The sequence below is a fragment of the Panthera tigris genome, chromosome E2 (assembly GCF_018350195.1).
Source record: "Panthera tigris isolate Pti1 chromosome E2, P.tigris_Pti1_mat1.1, whole genome shotgun sequence".
NCBI classification, from domain to species: Eukaryota; Metazoa; Chordata; class Mammalia; order Carnivora; family Felidae; genus Panthera; species Panthera tigris.
In genome coordinates this window covers 42,440,401-42,457,581 of record NC_056674.1, presented here as the reverse complement: position 1 = coordinate 42,457,581, position 17,181 = coordinate 42,440,401, and the positions used below count along the sequence as shown (strand labels likewise).

General features: G+C 37.1%; 1 protein-coding gene across 2 annotated transcripts in view; it reads right to left on the bottom strand.

Annotated features, from left to right (window-relative positions):
- The window catches only part of CBFB (core-binding factor subunit beta), a 53,392-nt gene that overhangs the window by 2,736 nt on the left and 33,475 nt on the right, over positions 1-17,181 (bottom strand). The window contains exon 5 of one of the 2 annotated variants that reach the window (XM_042970520.1): positions 10,360-10,486. In XM_042970520.1, coding sequence (XP_042826454.1) covers positions 10,360-10,486 — 127 coding nt within the window. The remainder of the gene's footprint in view (positions 1-10,359; positions 10,487-17,181) is intronic. The other variant, XM_042970519.1, reaches the window with a different exon arrangement.

The following is a 17,181-nucleotide window of genomic DNA, read 5'->3' as shown; positions in this document are numbered from 1 at the left end:
GCTGAGCAGTGAAGAAACACTGAGAAAAATCAATCCTAATTATATATTTACAAATCACTATTAACCTACCAATAATACTTTGTGAAAAGGATATTTCAGCTTTGGTCTTGAGATAAGAGTAGTTATCTTAATAATGGGATGACTTCAAATGAGTGACAGCATGTCAGCAGCAGTCATCAGCAGCTGGAGTTCTCCTTTCTGGTCATGGCTATGCAGAAGTTGCCAGGGATTTGTTTGTTTAAAATATATTTTGGTAAAGGCATGAGAGGAGTAAAGTTGTTTTGCTACTTATTTGTGTTCGCGGTTTCCATTTACATTGTGAAGATGGAGTCAGAAAGATGTAAGGGAAGACACTGTGAGGGAAAAGCAAAAATAAGATAAATACAGACAGCGGGGGAAGTCAATAGCGGGAGAGCAGGAGAGGAGTAAGAGCTGGAGACTGGAATGAAATTTAATGCTCGCAGGGAAGAGGTATGGGCTGTCACATGAAGGAAATAAGCACAGAAAAACAGATTTATGTTCAGTGAAATAGCTTCCATAAGACCGGAATTCAACAATTGGATGAACTGCCTTGAGAAGCAGTGCTTTCTATTGTCGTAGTTTTTAAAACTTTTTTTTTATGTTTATTTTTGAGAAAGAGAGAGTGTGGGTGGGGTAGGGGCAGAGAGAGAGGGAGACACAGAACCCGAAACAGGCTTTAGGCTCTGAGCTGTCAGCACAGAGCCTGATGCGGGGCTCAAACCCACAAACCATGAGATCATGACCTGAGCCAAAATTGGACGCTTAACCACCCAGGCGCCCCTACTGTGACAGTTTTGTAATGAGAGCTCAGTGTTTTAGAAGGAATTCTATGAGTAATCAGTTAGACTAGATGGTGGCTAAGAAACTCTCTGAACTCTATTATTCTACATCATTCAGCATCAAGTCCATAATTTCTAGTTTCTTTTTCCTCTGTCAATCCACATGTGCACTTGATTCTAACTTTTTATTAACAGCTATTTCAGAATAGTTTTAATATAAAGCAGCCTGTTCAGGATACAAATATGTTTTTAATATTTATAAAGAAGTAATCTAGACACTTTACTACAGACCTCCTACTACCAGTTGCTCCTGTTTTCTTTCTTTCAACATGCTATTGCCCAAACAGTTTTGAGGAGGCAGTCATGAGATGAGTCCAAAATGTAGAGAAAAAGAATAGTCACCAGGCACTGGAGTTTTCCCTACTGGCCAGGGCTGTGCAGAAGTAGCCAAGAGCAGGGATACCCAAATAAAAATGAATAAAACTTCTTGCATGATTTCCACTCTTTTATTATCAAGATCATCAAAATCCTGAAAACTCGTGAGAAAATGCCCTAATATTTCAAAATAGCTTCAACTTACTGAGTATATACTGTGTTCACACACTGTGCTTACTATTTTATATGTCTGACACTTGACTCAACGTCAGAACACAGAATCACAGAATTTTAAAGTGGCAAAGTATGTCAGAGATTTTTAGTTCAACTCTTATCTGACAGATGGTAAGCCTATGACCAGGAAGGCTAAGTGATTCCCCAAGATTTCACAATTAGCTGGTGGCAGTCAGAACTTTAAACTCACAATCAGCATTAATGTCAACTTAAGTCATGGCTATTTCTTCCAACTGCTAAAGCTGGATGAGACATAAAGCAGAAATTTTAAGTGCTAGTAATATGACAGAAGGGAGTGTACTTTCTCCAAACTCATTAAAAAGGTAAAAACCAAGTCAGCAGACAATCATAAACACTTGTCAGGTAAGGAGAATGCAAGAGCTGATCTAATGGGCATGTAAAAAAATATAGTTCTGGGGTGCCTGGGTGGCTCAGTTGGTTAAGCATCTATCTGACTGTTAATCTCAACTCAGGTCTTTTATTTTTTAAGTTTATTTATTTTTTTGAGAGAGAGAGACAGAGCAAGTGGAGGAGGGGCAGAGAGAGAAAGAGAGAATCCCAAGCAGGCTCCACACTATCGGCACAGAACCCGATGTGGAGCTCGAACTCACGAACCAGGAGATCATGACCTGAGCTGAAACCTAGAATTGGGACACTTAGCTGACTGAGCCACCCAGGCGCCCCAACTTATTTATTTTTTTAATTAAGGAAAAAAAGTTTATTTTTGAGAGACAGAGTATGAGCAGGGGAGGGGCAGAGGGAAAGGGAGACAGAATCCGCAGCAGGCTCCAGGTTCTGAGCTGTCAGCACACAGCCCAATGTGGAGCTCAAACCCACAAATCGTGAGATCATGACCTGAGCCGAAGTTGGATGCCCAACTGACTGAGCCACCCAGGTGCCCCTCTCAGCTCAGGTCTTGATCTCAGGGTCACGAGTTCAAGACCCATGTTTAGCTCCATGGTGGGGTGAAGCCTACTTAAAGTATGTATGTATACATATACATATGTGTATATATACTTCTTATAAAGTATACAACTTTAGGAAAACTTTACAAATAAAGTGACATTTCAATATAAAAGAGATAGTAGAAATAATCTACATTTCTGAGCGTGGACTGGGATGGCTCTGCCACTTTAGCTATGTGATCTCAGACAAGTTTCTTATTCTCTTTCAGCCTCAGTTCCTCAAAATGGAGATACACCTTGTAAGAGTGCTTTAAGAACCAAGTGTAAAACAAATATTGTGGTGTATACTGCCTGGCATGCAGTAAGTACTCACGCTGTCATTATCACAACAAAGCTGCTCATCACTTCCCAATTTATCTATAGGAACATTTGCAATGTTAAAAAAAAAACACAACAACCCTGTATATCCTGCAGATAAGAGTAATTTTTAAGAAATAAATAAGGTTGGAACAAAATAAATCTTAATGGAGTTTTGCATCTCCTATGCTAGAGAGCAAACCAAGACTGTCTTTCTGTCTCAGTGTGGGAGACCGCTGATCTAGCACCCTCTTCCTCCTTGTCAATCCCCTTCTGATTCTCATTCTCAGTCTGAGTTCATATTCCCACTTTACTCTCATCTACTTACTGCCTTTACCAGAAGACACGTCAGGAAGGCCTAGGGTAGACAGATTTTTATGTTAGTTTGTCCTCACACAAAAAAGAGTGTTGGTGCAGTTAAAGTGATTTGAACACTCAAGTCTGCAGGAATTTAAAATAGTGGCTGAGATTTTTCTTCTTGGACCACACAGAATCGAAGGCTCCAAAAACATACAAAACAAATATAAAAACCACATAAAGCCTTTTGCCTGTTTTTATTTCCAAATAGTTTCCACCTAAAATTCTCCTGTGATTTGAATTGTATTAAAACTGCCTATAGTAAAATAAGCAATAATTATTTACTCATTCTCTGACATTAAAGACAAGAATTTATTTGCTAACACTTTATAAACCAACCAGATGAAAGCATTTTCTACATAACGACAGAGAAAATCTTTCAGCACCCTGTCACCATGCAGCCGAATTCAGAACCAACAGCTTTAGAAAGTTAAGAGGCCAATCAACTTGAAGGCAGTCTCTAGACAGGGAGTATACACGAGCTGCTACCAAACAGATAATGGAGGCATCTTTCCAATTTATTTATGACCAAAGCACTAATTCTGTCCTTTATGAATCTCAATCTTATTTCACAAAAATCCCAAAGTAAGGCATTTGAATTCCAGCTGTACAGATATGTGACCTGAAGAGAACCGTCATCAGTAACACATCAACATTTTCAAATCATGGAAGGATTCTCAGATAACAAAGTACTTGCCTCCTTTCATGTGGCAACAGACAGGAATGAGAGGCATTTCACAGAAGAAATGCCTGTGATTATTTTTTCTTTTTTTAACATCTAATTTTTATTAAAATACAAGAGAGTGCACAGATCATAAATATGTAACTTGATGAATTTCCCACTAAATGAACACACCCATGTAACTAGCACCCAGATCAAGAAATACAGTATTACCCAAACTTGGGAAGTTCCTATTGTGCTCCCCCCACAACCCCCTAGTCACTACTCAATCAAGGTAACTGCTATCTTGACCTCCAACAGAACCCAGAAAAGTTTAAAGCCCTTTACTACTGTTAAAAACCAAACAACCAACACCAGAATATAAAATAGCTCGGCAAAAGATCTGACTTTCTTCACAGTTTAAAGACAGGATATGCCTGCTTTTACTGCTACTCCAGAAACACTGTGAACCAAAGTGAGGAAGTGAGCCCATTTTAAATGTCAGATACTGAGCTAGGCAGCAAACTGGGAAGTAGGACGTTAGCTGTTTTACAGATGAGACTCACAAGGATAAGTAACTTTTCTAATGTCACAAGGCAACAAATAGTGGAGCCAGGATTCAAAATCAGAGCAATCTATTACAAACCTCATGCTCATTCTACTACATCAAAGGTTTTCAAGTTACATTCTGCAAGCTACTGGGTTCCATGAAAACACCCTGGGACTACAGAAGGAAAACAGAATAATCCCTACCCCCATTTCATCCAGAACAATGCCTCTTTTATCTATTATTTGGGGTTCTCTATAAAATTTCAAATGAAGGAAGGATTTCACATTTTTAGAAAAAACCCATATGCCAGAGAATACATATAGCAAGTTCTAGACTCTTCTAGTTGCATCATTTTGTGTTAACACTAAAAACAACACCTCCCCCCCCCAAAAAAAACCCCTTTCTTTCCTAAAGAGGTAATAGATGCACATAATACAAAATTCAAAAGGTATACAAGATAAACAGTGAAAAGGAATCACCCTCCCATGTGGCCCCCAGTTTTCAATTAGTTGCCTACATATCCTACTAAAGAGACTATGTATATATTCAAGCAAATATGTGTATGTACTCTTTTTTTAAAAATACCCAAAAGGTAAAAGATGTTATGTACCTTTTGCATACCATTTTATTGTACACCAAAGATTTAACAGTATTTGGATAAGGTTACTAACATAAACAATGTTTCTTCATTTTACTATAGTTTTTCATTTGCCAAATTAGTAATAATCTGCTACGACCTCTGAAAGGTAAAGAAAATATCATATACTGGGGCACCTGGGTGGCTCAGTGGGTTAAGCGTCCGACTTCAGCTCGGTCACAATCTCAGAGTTCGTGAGTTCAAGCCCCGCGTCGGGATCTGTGCTAACAGCTCAGAGCCTGGAGCCTGCTTCGGATTCTGTGTCTCCCTCTTTCTCTGCCCCTCCCCTGCTTGCACTCTGTCTCTCTCTCTCAAAATAAATAAACATTAAAAAAAAAAAAAAGGAACAAGAAAATATCGTACTACTAAAATATCTTTTTCCAGAAAACCAGAAAAAGAAAATACTAAATCCTACCATGAATGATGGATTGAAAAATTTCTAGGGGCACCTGGGTGGCTCAGTTGGTTAAGTGTCCAACTCTTGATTTTGACTGACATCATGATCTCACGGTTTGTGGGTTTGAGCCCCATGCTGGGCTCAATGTGGAGCCTGCTTGGGATATCCCCCCCTCTCTCTCGCTCTCTCTCTCCCTCCTTCCACTCATGTGTGCTCCTTCTCTCTCAAAAATAAATAAACTTAAAAAAAAAAAAAAAGAAAACTTTCTAAATTTTACAGACAGTAAAAGAGAAACCTGCCCAAGGAGTTTTATAACTGAATACAGGTTAAAAGACACTAACACATACCGAAACCCTTTGTAACCTTAACCTTAGACATATATTAAATGTTCATGAGCACCACCATTACAAATTTAGCACTGCAGGGCTAGACGCCTCAGAGGTTATCCAAACAGGGCTGGGACATCCCTAAGCCTCTGTACTGCCAGGATCTCAAACTTCCAAGGACCATTTACTGGGTTACTGCCACCCACGAGTTACCACTGCTCCTTGGCCCTTGCCTCTAGTCAGGCATCAGGACCACCCACTGGAACTATTATTATTCTTTTTTTGCCTCAGGCTTTTCTTTTCCAGACAAAATGGTTTGTAACCTCTCCTGGCAGGTTATATTTTTCAACTTAATCATCTTTATGGGTGATGTGGAAATTAATTTCCCAGTGGTAGGCTGTATTTGTAGAGACCTTCTGGTTAGGAATCTGGTTTAAGTCTTCACTCCTCCTTCCATTAACCAACTACTTGAAAGAGCAAGTCAATTTTTCTCAGTATCAGTTTCAACTGTAATAAGAATTTTAGACTACACGGCATAATGTCCCCTATGGATGTTCAAATTAAAAGGGGGAAACAGTAACTTTCCCTAATGTTCTCCTTTTAGGAAAAAGAAGGTAAACTGTAAGGAAACAAGCTGATACTAGGAATCTGTTATGGATTTTTTTTTTTTTAAATACATATGCACAAAGTACCAAAAGACACACATACCCAAAACTCCCCTAAGTGACTGCCAGTACTGCAAGCTCTGGAGACAGATTTCAGTCCAGCTTTGTAGATGAAAGTTCTCTACAAGAACGGATGGTTTAATTTTTGCCATAAGAGACTACAGGATCTTAAATCATTGATGACAATCTAACCATTTTTGCTATGCTCCAGGTCATAATGCAGGGAAAGTGCCCTGATATACTTTTAGAGAGCTAAAAGGATGTTCTTCGCCAGATCATTCAATTAACTGGAACCAGCACAGTCGTCAAGCTCTTAGTGCTAAAGAAGTACTGTAGAGCTATTATTTACTGTAGGCATACACAAGCCAACCACCATACTAAGTGCTTTTACAAGCATTTCCCCCATTTAATTCTCACAATGATTTCTTTCTATGAGAAAACAAGCTTAAGAGAGATTGGCCAGCAATGAACAGGAATCTCAACTAGGCCTGATTACAAAGTCCATGTTCTCAAATCACAGACATAAAACCAACTAAAAAACAATCTATCCAAGCAACAAGTTATTTAATACCTCTGTCAACAGAATATGTTTTTATTCATACACAAATATAAACACATACATATAAAATTCATACACCAGAATGATTTTCTTCAAGTAGCGTTATTTTTTATTTATTCATTTTTTAAGTAGGCTCCATGCCCAGTGTGAAACCCAAGGTGGGACTTGAACCAACCACGACCCTGCGATCAAGACTTGAGTGGAGATCAAGAGTCGGATGTGTAACCAACTGAGCCACCCAGGCACCCCTTCAAGTAGCATTATTTATAAGAATAATCAAACTAGCATTTAAGAAAAGACAACCCTTAGTATTAACTAATCTAGAATTTTATTTAAAGCAAAATATATACAAAAACTTCCTAAATAACTGTTCCATTAATTATCAAATATTCTTCACTTATGTTTAAAAAAATTTTTTTTTTAATGTTTATTTATTTTTGAGAGAGAAAGAGAGACAGAGCATGAGCAGGGAAGGGTAAGGGAGAGAGGGAGTCACAGAATCTGAAGGAGGCTCCAGGCTCTGAGCTGTCAGCACAGAACCCGACATGGGGCTCGAACTCGAGAACCTTGAGATCATGACCTGAGCCAAAGTTGTTCGCTTAACTGACTGAGTAACCCAGGCGCCCCTTCACTTATGTTTTTTAAAGTTTGTTTATTTTGAGAGAGAGTGTGCGAGTAGGTAAGGGGCACAGAGAGAGAGGGAGAAAGAGAGAATCCCAAGCAGGCTACACACTGTCAGAGCAGTCTGATGAGGGGATCAAATTCATGCATGTGAGACCATGACCCAAGTCAAAGTCGGATGCTTAACCGATTGAACCACCTAGGCACCCCTCAAATAATTATTCTTCATATATAATGTACCTGAACAGCACTTCTTAAAAATGTTTATTTATTTTTGAGACAGAGACAGAGAGACAGAGAGAGTGTGTATTGTGTGTGTGTGTGTGTGTGTGTGTGTGTGTGCGCGTGGGGGGGAGGAGGGGCAGAGAGAGGGGGAGACAGAATCCGAACCAGGTTCCAGGCTCCAAGCTGTCAGCACAGAGCCCGACGTGGGGCTCGAACTCAAGAACTATGAGATCATGACCTGAGCCGAGATCAAGAGTCGGACGCGTAACCGACTACGCCACCCAGGTGCCCCTAGCCGAAGAGCACCTTTTATAAAACATTTTTTTTCTTACATTCATTTAAAGACATATTGGCTTATTCCAGAAAGACTGACCAATCATGTTCTCAGACATGACAAGATCTCTTACTACTTTAATGCCTTTGCATACACTGCTCTTTCTGCCCCGGATGCTTTCCCTAGCTTGTCCAGTGAGCAAACTCCCACTCTTCCTTCAAACCCCTGCAAGGGTATTCCCCTGTGAATTCCCCAGACAGAGGCAGACATAAACACTCATTCCTCTACAGTGCCACTGTTCCCCTTCTGAACCTCCATTATGAATGCCTGCTGCTAAAGTAGTCTCCAATTGTGTGTTTATGTATCTATTTTCCCTCAAGACTGACAGTTGCTGAAGGACAGAAACCGTGCATTTTCATCTATATATTTCCCAGTCCCTAATGCAGAATACTGCACAACATAGTTGGGGTTCATTACTTAGTACTTACCTAATATAAACCAACAAATTATAAACATTTAAAATCTTTCCAGAGATCATTAACATGTATTATTCGACTTCAACTAACTTCTACGCTATCCTGTAACTCTAGTTTTCAGACAGGCAGGATAGAAACTGTTTTCTGAAGATCTCCATTTGACAACTAAACACAATGTACAAAAAAAACCACTGTAATGGGTAATGTGAGGGTTAAAATATCAGGGCCCCATCTCATTGGGAATCTACAATACAGTAGAAGACACTTTTTAATTGTTTCAACATATTGTTCAGTAAGAACAATAACAGAAGTAAGTGCTCTGGATTCTACAAAGTGGAAGGGCCAGTTATAATTAAGAAGGCTAAAGAAGAGACCGACAGATAACATTTAAGTTGGGTTTTAATGAATGAGTAGAAAGGTATATTACTAGGCACGGAATAAACAGTATGAGCAAAAAAGTTCAGAAGTATAAGGTAAATGCATATTATATGTTTAAAACCTTCTTACTATTACAGATACAAGCACTCCAAAAGAAAATGGCATGGGAAGTCTGATCACAGGAATTGAAAAGCTTCAAAAAAACCAAAAACAAATGCATTGCATAATGTTTAACATTAAATTTTCATGTTAATTTAAATAATAGTGCACATATAATTTTGTGTATGGAAACCCCACAAATTTTCTGTATGTAACACTGATTAAAACATTTTTTTAATGTGCTAAAATACATAGAACATAAAAATTACCATCTTAGCCATTTTTAAGTGCACAGTTCAGAAGTGCTAAGTATTAAGTACCTTTATTTTGTTGAGCAACCAATCTGTAGAACTCTTTTTAATGCCCGGAAATTATTCTATTTAGTTCATGTAATATATTTTAATTCTATTTCTTTTGATTATCAAAGGTGAATGTGTGCTAACTTCCTATTTCTTTTTGTGTGAAATGCATACATCAGTAAGTAAGCTTATAAACTTGAAGCATAGGATGTTAACATTTGACAATATTCTTTTTCAAACACATTAGTTCTCATCTTGATTGTTTTTGTTTGTTAGAGTATACTTTTTATAGAAATTGGATTTTTGAACAATGTATAGATACTTTAAATAGTAGTCTCATAATTAAAGTCTGCTTAAAGCAGGGTACAATTTTATATAGAAAAAAATCCATGTAAATTAAAAGTCATATCAAATTTAAATAATGCTTAAGACTAAACCTCAGTCTTTCGTTGAAGACTGAAGTGACAGGAGTAAAAGAGACACAAGGCAGTGATTGCTATAAAAACTGAAGTAATGAGTACTTTTGAGGGGAGGGACAAGGTCATAATTAGATACATACGTGGAGGGGGTGCTGCTGGGAGAGCTGTGAACGTTTGATATTTTTGATCTGGATGGTAGTGATTAGGGTGTTAGCCTTGTAATAATTAAGCTACATATTTCTTTTGTGTAGATTTCTATATCTGTACCATAAAAAAGTTAAAAGTGGGCTACTTAATTCAATTCTTTGAGTAGTTTGAAAATATTAAATTTTCCCTTTAGTAAGGAGAATACACAAATGGCTAAAAATTAGTTACAAAATCAAGACATTCATAAAAAAATGTAAAGTAATATTATTCCCGAAGAGTTAGTATGTATTCTAGGATAACATAAGGTAATTTTTACAAATAACCTGACAAATAATTGAGACAAAAAAGAGGTAAGATATTTGGATCAATGAATTAAGAGAATATATACATGACAGTAAATGATTTTTATGAGGATCAATGAATGAGGAATTCATGTACAACCTTAAAATTAAGACCAAGTTTCTTTATAGCAATTACATTTAATAAATACAAAGACACAGTACAACTTTTGAAAAATGAAAGACAAAATTAAACTATTTAAAAACATTATACACAAACATGACAAAGAGAGCCTGAGAGTTTGGGGGAAAGTACTAACCAGTTACTGCCAGCAGCTGTGAAACTCTCACCTCCATTTCCTCCCGATGAGACCTGTCTCTGTCTTCAAATTCACGCGTCCTTCTCCGGGCCTCTTCAAAGGCCTGTTGTGCTAATGCATCCTCCTGCTGTCAGAATACATGAAAGGGATATTTCAATTTTGATCTATAATAAAAATTTTTAATCTGTTATTTTTTGGAGGAAATGAACAGCAGAGTATATCTTCAAATATCAAAACCATTTAAAAAAGCTAACACTGAAGCTACTTTTAAAAGAAAACTTCAGTTTGTTCATGTTTTACATCACACTTTGGAAACAGTAACTGTGTTCATGATCTTTCCTTTCCTTACCTCATCTATTCACCAAAATAAAATCCTGTACAAGTCAATACTTAAACCACAGAAGATCAAGAAAAAAATTTGGTATATACTTCTATAATTTGCTATTAAGACAGGCCAGACCCTCAAATTAGGACACTAAAGCCAGAAATAGAAAAGAGAATATTAACAGAATTAATGATAAAAATGTTTGAAACTGCTGAAAAACAGAAAGTAAATAAAAGTCCAAAGGATGTCACCAAGGAAAAATATTTGTAACATATAACAAATTTATCTGAATTTTCCCAATTAATAAAGATCTGCACATGAAGAAAACCCAGATACCTCAAACTTATCGTGTCTAAAGGGGCAACCGATTGAAACTTTCTCCTTTACTCTTCTCTAGTCTCCATTCATGGCATCCCTCATTCATTTCTGACAGAAACCTGAGACACCTTTGACTCTTTGCTCTCCTCTTTTCTCCACAGAGCCAATCAATCACCAAGTCCTAACCATCCGACCTCCTAAATATTTTTGGAATCTTAGTCTCCTTTTATTTCCTACATTTTTCCAGTTTGGGCTTCTAAGATCTCTTACTAAAATTACTACAAAGGTCTCCTAAACAGTCTCTTCCTGCTTCCATTCTGTCATCCCCAGTCTACCACCCAGCCATCAGAGCATGCCTTAGGCACAATCTGACCAAAACACCCCCAACTTAAAAAAGCTTCCTCATGGTACATAGCACTGGATGCTCAACTTTTGCAGTCACACACTTCTCAACACGAGGATTTCTGATGGTACACTTGAAGAAACTAAAAGATAAAAATACCAAAAAAGTCATCAATATTCGCCTTCCTAGATTCATTGCAGCAAGGGGTGGCCAGTAACTCAATTCAAACCAATGAGACAGAAGGATAAGTCACCTAACTGGGGTTCTAAGAAAGTCCTTTAAGAGGTATTTCAATTTTTCTCCTTCCTATGAACTGATGCAGTCACACACTGAGCATAGCACAGCAGGAAGATGAAAAGACCCAGAGCCCCTATATTATAATTAAGTGCTACACCAGACCTGGACTATACCTACACTGCTTGGTATCTTGTTCTCTGTGAGAAATCTTTTATTTGTCACTATTGGTAAGGCTGTTTAATACTTACAATTTTCACTGACACAATGTCTATAACCTAAACAAAATTGAAAGATGTAATCAAATTTCCATTCTTACGATACATTTACTAGCTTTATGACCCGGAGGAAGGCATTTCATTTCTGTAAGCTTCTGCAAACTCACATGTAAAATGAGCACAGTAATAATACTTCACAAGATTACTGTGAAGATTAAATGAGGTAACATATAAAATGTGCTTAAGCATACTTGACAATCTTCAATAAGTGCTGGTATCTTACAAGCATTTACAGACATATCAAATTTACACATCTGACTAAATATCATTACACGTTCCTACTGTATTCTCAGAATGTACCATATAAGCTAGAGGTACCTGCAAAAGAACGCTGTTTCCAACTGCCAAGGTTTTCTATTATTTAGCTAATGATCAACTGGGACACATCTGGTAACAGGATACTCCTTCTGTCCTGTGCATTCATTCACGTTTTCATTTATTCCACAAATGTTTGAGTTTTTAATATGTCCAAGTCACTGTGTTAAGGTACCATGAATACAATATGAGAAACAAATGGTGCTTTTCCTCACAGTTTCTGGTCTAGTGGGGCAAGTAGATGATGAACAAATAATTACCAAAAAAAATATATGTCAACTGTGATTAAGTACAGTAAAGGAATATTACATGATGAAATGAGAGCACATAACAGGAGATGTGATCTAATTCCCTAAGGAAGTTAACAGCCATTAATGTGTATTCTAGCAATGGTCAGATTTTTATTTCATTAAAAGAAAAAATAATATTATTACTAATAGTTGTAGTAAAAGAAGCCAGGAGGGATTTGGTAGCCCTCTGCTTTCTAATTCCAGCTTCTGTTTTGGTCTTTTCTAGCAAGGTGTGAAACATATGTGCAGAGATAAGAGTTTGTACTTTAATTTGAAAGACAAATGGCAATTACCAGCATTGTCTTGATCCTTTCCTGTTGCAACCTTAACTAACACCTATCCGCTTCAAGGGCAGCATAAAGGGCAACTCCTGATAAAACTACATACTCATCCATAAAGTGTGGTCAAATGAGCTAGGGACAACTAACTCTATCCAATCTCAGATGGTAGTGGGAGCAGCTTTCAATACTTTGGTCCCCACCAGCTCCATGTTATACTAGTTTGTTACTCCGTGGTCTTAACCATGATCTGCACAAAGTAGCCAGGTGGGGTCATCATAAAAGGTGGGTGCATATGAAACCCATGTGGCAAATAAAGGCTTTGCAGTTCTCTCATAGAGAATACATAGAATATTCTGACCATTCTTGCTACGGTGATTTTGTCTTTATTGTACTGCCTAAGTCTACAATGATACTTATTTTATGGTTTGGTAATACCTTTCTGCAGTTATGAATTTAAAAACTGGAAGTGCATGTTTAATGAAAAGTTAATTCATTTCCAAGAAAGTTGATGATGAAGATGTAATTTGCACAAAATAACGACATTTACTATTCTCTGTGGGGACCAGAATGGTATCACTGATCCCATGAAAGCCAAAAGAAATAAAACTGCTGAAGAAGCTTCAATATATACTTCAAGGGCGACAATTTAACACGTGCAGCTGCAAACGGTACATTTAACACCACCCTGCAAATAACTTCATTTAAATCAAGTGATTTAATTCACTGACAAATGACAAATGATTCAATTCACATTATCATGCACATGTAAAAAGCAAAGCTATTCATATGCTGATATCATTAACAAAAACCTTGCAAATAACTAAAGGACACCAGTTTTACATCAGTGTCATCAGGTATAGAGTATCTGTTAATTCAAATAATGGTTCAGTCTTTCTAACCTGATCATAGAACCAAAATTAAACTTCTGAAAGGGTACTACATTGAAGCTGAAACATGCAAAGTAAAAAAGTACAACAGTGAAGATAAAACTATTGGCTCTTATACTGATAATACAAATATAGATGCTGGTGGAGCACACTGTATAAAGTAACATTCTCAGTGAATTTCTAAAAACTATGAAATAGAAATTTATTAGGGGGTGCCTGGGTGGCTCAGTCGGTTTAAGTATCCAACCTCAGCTCAGATCATGATCTCACGGTTTGTGAGTTCGAGCCCCGCGTCGGGCTCTGTGCTAACAGTTCAGAGCCTGGAGCCTGCTTCAGATTCTGTGTCTCCCTCTCTCTCTTCCCCTTCCCCGCTTGTGCTCTCTTTCTGTCTCTCAAAAATAAATAAAAACATTAAAAAAAAAAGTTTAGAAATTTATTAGAAACTAGTTGTAGCACATATAACTCATAACTGGTCTGCCAATCACTTAGTTTATAGTTGCATAAATTAGAAATATATTTATCTACGAAGTAACTGAACTATAAAATGTGACAAAGCTGATGCCGAATATAAAAAATACATCAAGACAGTACCCCCACACTTCGAGCTTTTGAAGAACTACTCTAAATCAAAATAGTTCCTACAATGGCACTGAACTTTTTTTAAGGCAAATGAGTCCTCATAGTTATGCTTTGCTCAAAATTAGTTGGAAATCTCTGATTAAAGTATCCAAAGGTGAAATGCCAAAAATTTGGCTTTTTAAAAACAGTTTATTTATTTTGTGCACACACTCACACACACAAGCACACGCACGCACACACGGGGGCAGGGGAGAGAATCCCAAGCAAGCTTTGTGCTGTCAGTGTGGAGAACAATGCTGGGTTCGATCCTTCGAACAGTGAGATCATGACCTGAGCCGAAACCAAGAATTGGAGGGTTCACCAACTAAGCCACACTGATGCCCCCCAAAATTTGATTTTTAAGCTTTTAAAGAGTTACAATTATTGAAAACCAAATGCATAAAGAGGATGTTGAATTTTATCCCTACAAATTACAGAAAATAAATAGAAAGATGAAAATACAATCAGCAAATGTGATTTGTTTCTATAATTATGCTAAGAATGATATTAATTTGCGGGGAGCTTTTAAAACATTTTATTGTATTATATTATACATACAAAAAAGTACACTTACAGTAAGGCTTTACTGTCCAATATGGGAACCACATGTGGCCAGTGAACACTTGAAATACACACCAAATTTCAAGAACTTGTTTCAAAGAAAAAAAATGTGGGACATCTCAATAAATTTTTTATATTAATTTTATGTTCAAGTATGATATTTTAGATATACCGGGTCAAACAAAATACAATATAAAAATTAAATACAATTGCTTCTTTTTATCTTTTTTAATGTGGCTTCTAGAAAAACTTAAATTACATTATGTGGTTCACATTTGAATTATACCGGACAGCACTGTCCTAAATTACAGCTCAATGAATTTCCACAAACTGAACTTTCCATGTAACTAGAATCCATTGGAAGAAAGAGAGCAGTAATAACACCTTGGGAGTTTCCTTCAGCTCCATTCCAATAACTAACCTCCTCTCCTCTCTCAAGGATAAACCACTATCCTTATTGCTAACAACACATATTATCAGTTTTGCCCATTTCTGTACTTTCATATGAAGGGATTCATACAACATGTGCTTTTTGGGTACACTCAATATATTTATGAAATCCACCCATACTGGTGTGCTAGTTGTAGATTTTCATTATCACTGTATTTCTTTGTGTGGATAAGCAATTTACCCATTCTACTGTTAATGGGCATTTGGGCAGTTTGCAGTTTCTGGATATTACTAATAATGCTGCCATAAATGTCCAGTACATATATTTTGATGAATATATGTATTTATTCCTCTTGCATACCATGAAACTTAGAGTAGAATTGCTGGATCACAGGTATATGTAATTTGCAGTTTTAGCATGTATTGCCAGTTTTTCAAATGTTGTGTCAATTTTACATAACCAATATACCAACTGTTGTTTCATATCCTTGCCAACATTTGTCAAAGGTACTCTGAACGGAGAAAATACCTGTGAAAATATTTCAGCTGAAACACTCAACAAACTTTAATTAAAATGAATTGTGACCATACTCTTTACTGTCTTAGCTTACCAGGTGCCTTACCTCAGCATCTGTTAGAGAATATTGTCCTCATCCCCTTGAGTAGAATTAAAATTTTCCCAATTTAAAGAGAGAGAGAGAGAGAGAGAGAGAGAGAGAGAGAGAATACTGTCCTCATACAGCAGAGAGAGAGAATAAGCAAGCTCTCTTGTGTATCTCTTATCAGGACACTACTCCTATCATATCAGGGCCCCACTCTCATGACCTCATATAATTTTAATTACCCCCATAAAGACCTTATCTCCAAATGCAGTCACATTGGGTGTTGAGGCTTTAACAAATTAATTTTAGGGGAACAGAAACATTCAGTCCATAACAGATGTAAGCAGTAGGATTAGGATTCACACAATTATATGACAATGAAGCCCCTAATCCTAACTACTACATATTGTACAGATGATTTTGGGATAGGGAAGGTTATAGAAAAGTGCTTACTGTACATTGAATGTTTGGAATCCCCTGCTTTAAAGTTTTTACATTATATAAGACCAATTATTGTATTAGTTTGCTATCACAACAGATGGTACTTACTTTGTAGTTATAAAGCTCAATTTATAGACCGGAAAACTTGGAAAATTCTAAGTATGGAAAATGCTATGGGTTAAACTTAAAATTTTTATCTATCATTCAATAAAATATTTCAGTTTTAAAAGTCAACTAAATCTGAAATTTTACCTCATATAAATTCAATCTGCTGTATCACTTCTTACAGAAACAGCCTTGTAAATTGCTGATTATTTACTATTTCTCTGAAACAGTTGGTCACTCCTTATCCCTGTGGAAATCAAGGTAGCAGGGATTCCTTCTTAAGAATTTTAATTTTCGGGGCAGCTGGGTGGCTCAGTCAGTTAAGGTCCAAGTTTGGCTTCGGTCATGATCTTGGGGTCTGTGAGCTGGGAGCCTGGCATCAGGCTCTGTGCTGATAGCTCAGAGCCTATTTCGGATTCTATGTCCCCCTCTCTGCACCTCCTCTGCTCACACTGTGTCTATCAAAAATAAGTAAACGTTAAAAAATTAAAAAAAAAAAAAAAAGAATTTTAATTTGGGGGGCACCTGGGTGGCTCAGTCGGTTAAGTGTCTGACTCTTGATTTCGGCCCAGGTCATGATCTCATGCACAGGTTCATAAGTTTGAGCCCCACATGAGATTCTTTCTCTCTTTGTGCCCCTCCCCCCACTTGTGCGCTCTCTCTCTCTCAAAATCAATTAATTTAAAAATTTTAAATTTACTTATTTACTTACTTATTTGTTTTTAAGGCAATCTCTACACCTAATGTGGGGCTTGAACATATGACCCCAAGATCAAGAGTTGCATGCTCTACTGATTGAGCCAGCCAGGCATCCCAAGAATTTTAACTATGAAC